General features: G+C 47.6%; 1 protein-coding gene across 10 annotated transcripts in view; it reads left to right on the top strand.

Moving 5' to 3' along the window:
- The window catches only part of GRAMD1B (GRAM domain containing 1B), a 220109-nt gene that overhangs the window by 133683 nt on the left and 77675 nt on the right, over positions 1-8751 (top strand). Inside the window, exon 1 of one of the 10 annotated variants that reach the window (XM_004689155.2) lies at positions 549-1098. The exons of 7 other annotated variants lie outside the window; for them this stretch is intronic. In XM_004689155.2, the coding sequence (XP_004689212.1) occupies positions 1076-1098 (23 nt within the window). In that variant the 5' untranslated portion in view covers positions 549-1075. Of the gene's footprint in view, positions 1-548; positions 1099-8751 lie in introns of those variants that run through there. 2 more of the 10 variants (XM_004689156.2, XM_012729627.1) reach the window with 2 other exon arrangements.

Below are 8751 nucleotides of genomic sequence, written 5' to 3'. Positions count from 1 at the left end.
GAAGTTTCAAATTCCACCTCCCCCCTACCCCCAGGAAATACAGTAGGGCCACCGGGCCACCCCGCAGCTTTGCAGCCTCACCTGAACATCAGAAGCCCCAGAAGTCGCGGCCAGTCAGTTTTCCCTCCAGGGGACAAGAACGGTGCGTTCCGCGTGCCCCGATCTGCTTGGGAGCTCACAGCGCCGCTCCGCCTAGCCGGGGCGAGGGTGCGGATTCTTTTTAAGGTGGTCTGGTGCAGCTCCCGGACAGCACCACCTGCACTTCTGGTCTGCTCCGCTTTGAATCTCCCGTGTTTATGGAGGTTGTCTGGGTTAAGGCCAACCCCCGAACCCTCTCCCCCGCGCCCGGGTTTTAACCCTTTGATGGATGCCCATGGACGTGGCACCCCCTTCAGATACTTAAGCCCTCTCCTCTTCTCCCGCACAGCGCCACATCCTCACCACCCTCTCCCTGACTTTCTGTCCCATCCTGGGCCAAAACATGTGCTGTGTCTTTAAATGGGCGGAAGTGGCTGGCAGTGCTTTGCTCGGGTACTGCATTGATTAGCAGATTATATGGAGCTGCGGGAGCTGCCGCCTGGGGGAGGAGAGGTGCAGGTTCTGCTAGGTTTTTGCTCTCCTTCTGTGCTCTCCTTGAGTCTATTTCCCAAGGCTCTTCAGAGCCCATGTGAGGTGAGGGTGGGTGGGTGGCTGGCCAGCCTGCCTGTTGACAGCAACTCCAGGGCTTGTTCCACAGCCTTGCCAACATTACCATCCTCATCCAAAACTGGCAGAGGCAGCAACAGCTCCCGCAGGCAGCTTCAGCCCCTGCGGGCTGGTTTTGCAGAAGCTGCCCTTCACCTTCCAGCTTTGGGCTGGGAAAGGGGAAGAAGGGGGAGCCGCGGCAGTTCTCCTGGCTTTCTAGATCTCTCTCCCTGTCTCTCTGTCTCTCTCCTTTCTCTTTCTGTGTTCAAGTCACATTACATGGGATTCTGTTCTTTTGGGACTTCGTCATCTTTTCAAATATGTCCTGGGACCTCCGGAGCCGTACCGGGGATGCTAAGGACACGGTCAGTGGATTATCGTGACTGTACTAATGAAAGGATTCAAGCTATCCTGGTAAGTAGAGAAAGGATCAGCACCTTCCTCTTCTGTGGTCTTTCTGCAGCCCAGTGTCTCTCTCCACTCCCCAACCCCCCACCCCACCCCACCCCAGCACCACAGCATTCTCACAAGATCTCCATCCAACAGTCCCACCTCCCGGCATGGATGTCCAGGGGTCCAGAGAGGGACTAAACTCAGCAAAGTTGGGTGACCCTCCTGGCTCACCCCAACTTCTGCACTGCTGCAGTGTTTTCTGCCAGCATCTTCCTGGAGGGACCAGGTTTGGGGAAGTTGTGTGTGTGTTTGGGTGGGGGGTACGGTCAAGGCACTGTAGCTGAAAAGTCTCCAACTTTGAGGGGCTGCACGCTAAGGGAACTTGGTGAGAAAAGGCCCCTTGCGCCAGATCCTGTGGGTCTACCTCAGGCTGGTGGTGCAGTGGTGCTCTCCCTGGCCCTGACAGACATCCCAGGGCCCTTTCTCATTCTGCTCCTTAGGGTCCTCCAAGGTGGGCCATCTGACCTGTTGAGGCTTCTCTCCCAGGAGAATAACAAGGGGGCCACATGCCAACCTCCAGATTTCCCTTTTGTCCAGGAGAGTGAACCCTTCCGCCCTGTGCCCACACCATACCCATCACACCGAGTTCACGTGTGTTCACACACACCGACATATACACACACCCCTTTGTTCAAACCTCTCCTTCTGGACTTATTGTTGAGGGAAGCCACTTCTTGTTTGAGGTAGGGGTGTAGCTATATTGTAGCCCCCACAGGTAATATTTTTACCTTCCATTTGAAAACTAGAACCTTTACCTCCCCTCCTTTTCTCCTTTGAATCAGATTGGGGGGCTAGAAGAGGGTGCAGCAGACAGGACACTGACTTTTTATCTGCAGAGAAACTGGAGATTTTGCTTGGAAAACTTTATCACAGCAGGATGGGTACTCCCTGCAAGGCCTCCGGGCAGCTCGAGGAACAAGGAGCAGCTCCTTGGGCTGGGAATGAAGCCTTCTCTCCTTGAGGCAGTGGAGGGTGCTGGGTGGTAGGTCATCTGTCTGGGTTGGAGGTTGTGGAGCTAAGTATTTCGTAGTGGAGATAAGTATTGAGCACTTTGATGCATAAAGTCCTTGCTTGGCTCTAGGTGCTTTCCAGAACCCCCCTCCCTGATAGAATGTCCAGTCTAGCCCTCTTCAGGCAGGAGAGTCATGTAGTGGGTCTTCAACTTTGTGGGAGAGGGAGGAGCTTAGTTTTTGCAAGCTTCCCCCTTAAGAACTGGGAGGTGCCAAGAAGCGATGAGCATCAGATGAGCAGATGAGCATCCCTGACCACCTAGCCTGTGGTTGCTCCTCAAGATCTGGTGTCAGTCTCTCTGATGTTTAGCTCTTGTGCTGAGTTTCAGAAGGGGAGGCAGAGAGGCAGTAGGGTGACACCCCTGCCCTTACTCTCTGAGATCCAGGTGACCTGATACTTCTGGGTTGGGAGCCATTACGGAGCCTGTAGCCACAGGGAATTTCAGGCCTGGCCAGCACCAAAGCTGCCCCTTCATTCCCCCGCAGAGCAGAGCTGGGCCCTGTCTTGGACCAGGGTTCCCAGGAGAGCGCAGGGGCTGCTGGGAGAGCAACGACACTAGGGGGACGGGCTCATGATCCAGAATCCCCCAGCGTCTCCCCCTACCCTCCACCATACCCCTGCTGTCAGCACAGCCAGCCTGGGACTAGGGGGGTGCTGGGCTGTCGTTTAGGATGAGACAACACTAACACACTGTGCTTTTCGACTTAACCTGGGCTGATCCCTCAGGGACGTGCAGAGAGCTTTGCTTTTCAAAATCAGCCTTGAGTATCTCTTGATGCATTTCAACGAGGAAAGCAGTGTTAAGCGGGGAACTGTCATTGGGGTAAACTTGTCAGCTCCAGCCAAATAAAATGTTAGAAGGATGAGGAAATTCTGTCATTCATATTTGCCCAGATACTGTTAGATGCTGTGATTCATGATCGCATCAGGTACAGATCAATCAGTCTGTCTGAGCTGAGGGGCCAGAGCTTGCTTTTGTGATATGGGCGTTTGGGCTTAAAATTTGATTCTCTTTCATTCTGTCCCATGTCAGGGTACCATCTACTCCCGCCGGGAGGCTGGGTGGAAAGATGACAACTTCTTAGATTCTGGGTAACTTATAAAGATGGGATTAATTACTTTAGCAACATTTGAATCATTTATGGAAGCGTTTCCGGAATACCTAGTATGGTGATGATAGGATGATGGTGCTGGTGATGATGGATGACACCTAATATTTGCATGCTTACCTATGTCAGCGCTTAACCATCTTAAGCGTTAGTTGTATGGTTGCCTGGTGCTAGTAGCATTGTGATCCACGATCCCCATTTTACAAAGGAAACTGAGAGGTTACGTAGCCTGCTTGAGGGCGTGTTGATAGGACTCTCACTTTGGATTTACAGATAAATTCCCCAGTGACTCACCTGTTTTTGGTTCTCACTTATCATGCATTTTCCTCTGTATGTGACATGGTACTATGTTTTGGATATTTTTTTTAAAGATTTATTTATTTATTCATACATATAGAGCTGGGTTACAGGCCAGAGATGTGGAGGGTGAGAGGATTCACCAGAGACAAGAGAGGGGAGCAGAACAGGCAGATCTACGAAGTACACCACTGTGGGGAGCGGCGGGCGGGTCAGGAGAGGTCTGCCTCGCCATTTGGATCTCCTGGGGCAGGCGGGGATCGGGGATGGAACTCATTGGGAAGTGGCTTAAGCTTCTTAGTGCTGTGCTTTAACCCACCGCGCCACCAGGGAGGGCCCGTATTGGATATTTTATTATTATTATTATTACTGATTTACTGTCTAATGTTCATGTGGTTAATTAGGCTTTTAGTATGTGAAATCTATTATCTCTTTCAATTCTTACTATCTTCCCATGAAGCAGTTGGGATCTCCATTTGAGAGTGAGGGAAAATGAGGACCAGAGTGTTACCAAGGGTTTTGACAAAGTTCATGCAACTTAGTGAAAAGGCCAGGGTGCAGACAACTTGTCCCTTGGCCATTATGTCGATTTTGCAAGTGCCATCGCAACAGCAAGGTGGTGCTTCTGTTAGATCTACTTTCCCAGAGAGCAGGGTTACGGTCTATAAATCCGTTGCTCCTCCAGCCCTTCATTTTACATATGTGGAGTCGTGATTCTCACAACCCTGTACCTAGGCCTTATGGAGGTTAGAAACGTAAAGGACATTGCCCGTGATTTCTAGCGACTGCTGCCTCACATGAAATGAAAGCCAACCCCTGCCACCCCAGCACAGACACATACACATACACAAAGCCTACAAAACAAGAGACATGCAGTGAACACCAAGCATGTGAGAAATTCAGAGGAAGTAAACATCCATTTGAGCTGGTGGAAGAGAAGCTTCTTGGAGTAATTGGCACTTGGGCAAAGCTTGGAAGGCCGGCCAGTGTGAGGTAGCAGAGGCTGTGTTTTATACAGCAGTGTTAGCACAGCTCCTGGAGTCCAGAGGTTGCCAAAGAGGGTGCAGCCATCAGGATGTGTGTGTCCCTGAGAAGTGACATGATGGTGAGATACAACCAACTCACCCTCCCTCTTGTGGGGCAGGGCCATTGGGCTTTCCTGCAAGAACACTCTGTTTCTGCCTCTTGATTACTCCAAGGTAAGAACAGAGGTCACTTGGTAAAGATGGTAAGGACAGAGGTTGAGGGTTGGGAAGATGGCAGATAGGGCTGTGCTTCAGCAGAGCTGCGGGTCACATGTTGTTTGGAAGCCAAGTAATGAAGACAGTGCACCAGTCCTTCTGGATGGTTAGTGTGTGTGTGTGTTTCTTCTAACATTATTCCCAATTCTTACAGAGCTTCAGAACCTCAGAGACCATGAAGACCCCCCCACTTCATGGGGCTGCTCCCGTACTGACTGTTTTGGTCCCACAGTACTTGGCAGACTGTAGTGACATCTGTCTCAACTCTCTGTCCTTGTGTTCCTGATCCTCATGTCTGTTGGGCACTGGTGGCACAGTCTCCATAGAGCCTGGAGGCTGTGACAGACCTTCAGAAAAGTCAGTGGCTAGAAGAAATGACTCTGAAAAAGCGGAGTAGACAGTATAATTCTCGAAAGATAGCAAGGGGAAACATTTCTGTGGCCAGGTCTCAATGCACAGGTGAGAGGATGTGGCATTTTTCTTTGTGTCTGAACAGGCAAGGGAGCCATCATGCTACCTTTGCACTGTTTCATCAAAGGGGAGAGCTGTGAGAGAACCTACTCACTTGAGTGCCTTCACTCCTCTAGTTCTTGGCAGTGAGTGGCCATATTTGATTAGCTAGTGAAGGTCACCTGTCCAGTGTACTTTCTCTCTTCAGATCTGTCAAGGAATGGAGTAATGTTCCTTTTGCAGCTCTGGTATAGACCCATGAAAGAAATGGATGAGGTGTCTTTGAGGTTCTTTCTGCAAAATGCTTTCTCTAGCGGAGGAGGGAGCCCTGGATACGGCCTCTGTACACCTCCTTCAGAGCCAGGCTCCCAGCTATTTTCACGTTTGCCAGAAGGTGAGCTGCAGTGAAGGTTGGAGTCATTCAGTGACTTGGGATTTTGAAGCGCCACATCCTAAATTGGAATCTTGTAACTACCTTTTGACCTGCTGTGTGTCCTTGGGCGATGACTTCTGCTTGCCCTGGGTGGCAGCTGTTTTTCAAAGTGAGATTAAATAATAGTGCTGGGTAGACTATTTGGTCTCCTGGCTTCCTTTTCACTCATGATTTAGAAAAGGGCCACAGTCCACCCAGAGTGGTAGCTCGTGAAGTGGACTGTTGGCAGACTTTAACTAGCACGAGACACTAAGAGTAGACCTTCATTTGAAAGCATTAAATACTAAATTCAGTAACAAGCCTCCCCCAGCAGATGCACACCCTCTTGTGAGTGGTGTGGGAATGACTTTATTACTTGATGGGTAGAAATTCGAGGTTTCACTTGGTCTGGTCAAACCAGGCTACTGAGTGCCACTCAACTAAGCATTTCAATTCCTGGAGTGGGCAGGACCTCTCAGAGCAGTGGCCAGACATTCTGTCAGTACACATTTCTTTAGAATAGGCATTTTCTACCGCTACCCCAGGAGTCCCCCAGGACTTTGGGGAACTGTACCTGGCTTAAAAGAATCAGCAATAAATAGTATCTACTTATTTATTTATTTGCTCATCATCATTATTACTTTAAGAAGCACTCTATTAGAATGCCAGCTTCTGGTTGGCAAAGATTGTGTCAAACAAATCAGATTATGAAGTACTTGCGGTTCTTTGCTGCTGGCTAGAAACTGTTCCTTCTGGCCTTTAGACGGCTTTTTGTCAATGAATTTTTTGCTGAAAGAGATGATTAAGGGTTTCTAATGATAGAACTAAGAGGAGAAAAACATTTTTCATCTGTTGCTAAATTGTCTAGAAGGCTGGACATTTGTTCCCTAAATGAGTTTTCCAGGTAAAAGGCTGGGATAAGCTAGATTTGATAGCTGTTTTGGTGTTGACTTATCCTTACTGCTGCTCCTTGATTTATATTTGCAGCAAGAGGTTGAATTAACTATATAGGTTAGGTCATGCCATTATAGCCATCACTGTCCTATCTCTACCTACAAACTCAAGTAGCTTCATTGCTAAATAATTTTTGACTCTTGGAACCCCCTCTGAGGTTCTGGAAAACTCTCCAGGAAATCATTCTCCATGTGGGTAGCTCAGCCACAGAGGTTGTAGAAACTCCTGGCCTTCCTCCACAGAAGGGAAGAGAGAGCGCAGTTTTGAAATGCTTCTCCTTAGATGCAAATACACTAGCGTTGGCCTTTCAGCTCACTGGCCAGAAAAACATATGACCTTACCCACCTGCAGGAATGCTGGGAAATAGAAACTTCTGAGTGGCAAGAGGAGGAGAGAACTGGAAAATTGTTGAGTCCCGATAGCACCCTCCAGGGCTGTTTTGTAGAAAGGGAACAAAGCTAACTTTTTTTTTTAATTACACACAACATACTAGGTGCTACACTGGATGTGTTACAAACATTGTCCACTTGAATACTCACAATAATTTTGAAGTTCTAAAAATAATTAGAACTTATTTTTAGGCTTAAAAGTGACACTGGGATGTTCAGTTCTGTGTCTAAGGTCACACATAGAAAAATAGAATCTGAACCCATGCCTGACTGGTAAGTTCCATGCCTACCCATCATGCTTCATTCCAAGTCTGTGTTTAAGGTCACACATAGAAAAATAGAATCTGAACCCATGTCTTACTGGTAAGTTCTATGACTACCCATCATGCTTCATTCCAAGCGCCATGAGAATGTGTTGAAGTTGAGATGTCACAAGGGCCTTATGTGACCTTGTGCCAGGGGTCAGTACACAGCCAGCAGGCCAGATTCAGCTTGCAGCCAGTTTTTGTACAGTTTGCTGGACAAGAATGTTTTTTAATTTTAAATAATTGGAAAACATGAAGGGAAGAGGACTGTTTCATAACGTGTGAAAATAACACGAAATCCATATTTCAGTATCCATAAATAAAGTTTCCTTGGGACTTGGCCATGCTCATTTGTTTACGTACTGTCTCTAGCTGCTTCCCTGTACTGCATGGGGACTGAGAAAGAGATGGGACCAAGGGCCCCCAAAGGTAAAGTATTTATCGGGCTCTTAGCACAAGTGTGCTGCCCCCTAATTTAGGTGAATAGAGGTGCTTCTCGAGGGCAACAAAGTGACAGGTTTTGACTGGATACTTCCTAGCTAACTGTCTGGTTCTACACACTGTAATAATAGCGATACTGATGGTTTGGATTTAATAATAAAATCTAGAATTACATAACAGCTTACTATATAACATGGATACTTGAAAATTTCCCCCATATATTAGCTCACAGCATTTTTTGACACTATGTACTATTTTACAAATCAGTGAAGTAAGTTACGGAGAGTTAAGTAATTGACCCTAGGCCACACAACCTCAAAGTATTGAAGCTGGCAGGCTTGATACTCTTTTGAAAAAAAAAAAAAAGATTAATTTATGCATATAAGAACTGGGGTAAGGCCAGAAATGTTGGGGGGGGGTGAGAGGGTTCACCAGAAACAGAGTGGAGAACAGAACAGGCAGGTCTATTGAAAGACACTGCCCAGCAGCAGGCAAGGCAGGAGAGGTCTGCTGCACCAGGTGGGGAGCTCACATAGCTTCACTGTGCTGTGCTTTAACCTTCTGTGCCATCAAGGAGGGCCCGGAAAGGTGGTATTTATCCCACTTTGCACATAGGGAAACATTCTTGAAGAAGCTTCTACCACGTCAGAAGTGGCAGAACTGGAATAAAGCTGCAGATTTAGCTCTAAAGCATGTGCTGGTCAGAACTTGTACTAAAGAGTGTATACTGTAAGTTTTTACCTTAGAGAAGACTAAACATCTCTTGTTCATCATCTGTTAAACTTTAGAACATTATTTAAACTATTGTAAGTTGTACAGTGTGTATTATAAGATTTATAAAAATATTCATAAGCCCCAGAGAATGCAAATCTTGGGGAATGAACTTTTACATGGATTTGTGAATCTGGACTTGGGGCCTCCTACCTCAAAGAGGTAGGTTGTACCTCTTTGTCCTGACTTGTGGCAAAGACTTGAGTCTTAGCTCCTTCCCTCCTTGTAGTTCTT

This window comes from Condylura cristata, unplaced genomic scaffold, assembly GCF_000260355.1.
Source record: "Condylura cristata isolate star-nosed mole 26May11 unplaced genomic scaffold, ConCri1.0 scaffold00025, whole genome shotgun sequence".
NCBI classification, from domain to species: Eukaryota; Metazoa; Chordata; class Mammalia; order Eulipotyphla; family Talpidae; genus Condylura; species Condylura cristata.
The sequence above is the reverse complement of the archived record's forward strand: the minus strand, read 5'-3'. Positions and strand labels throughout refer to the sequence as shown.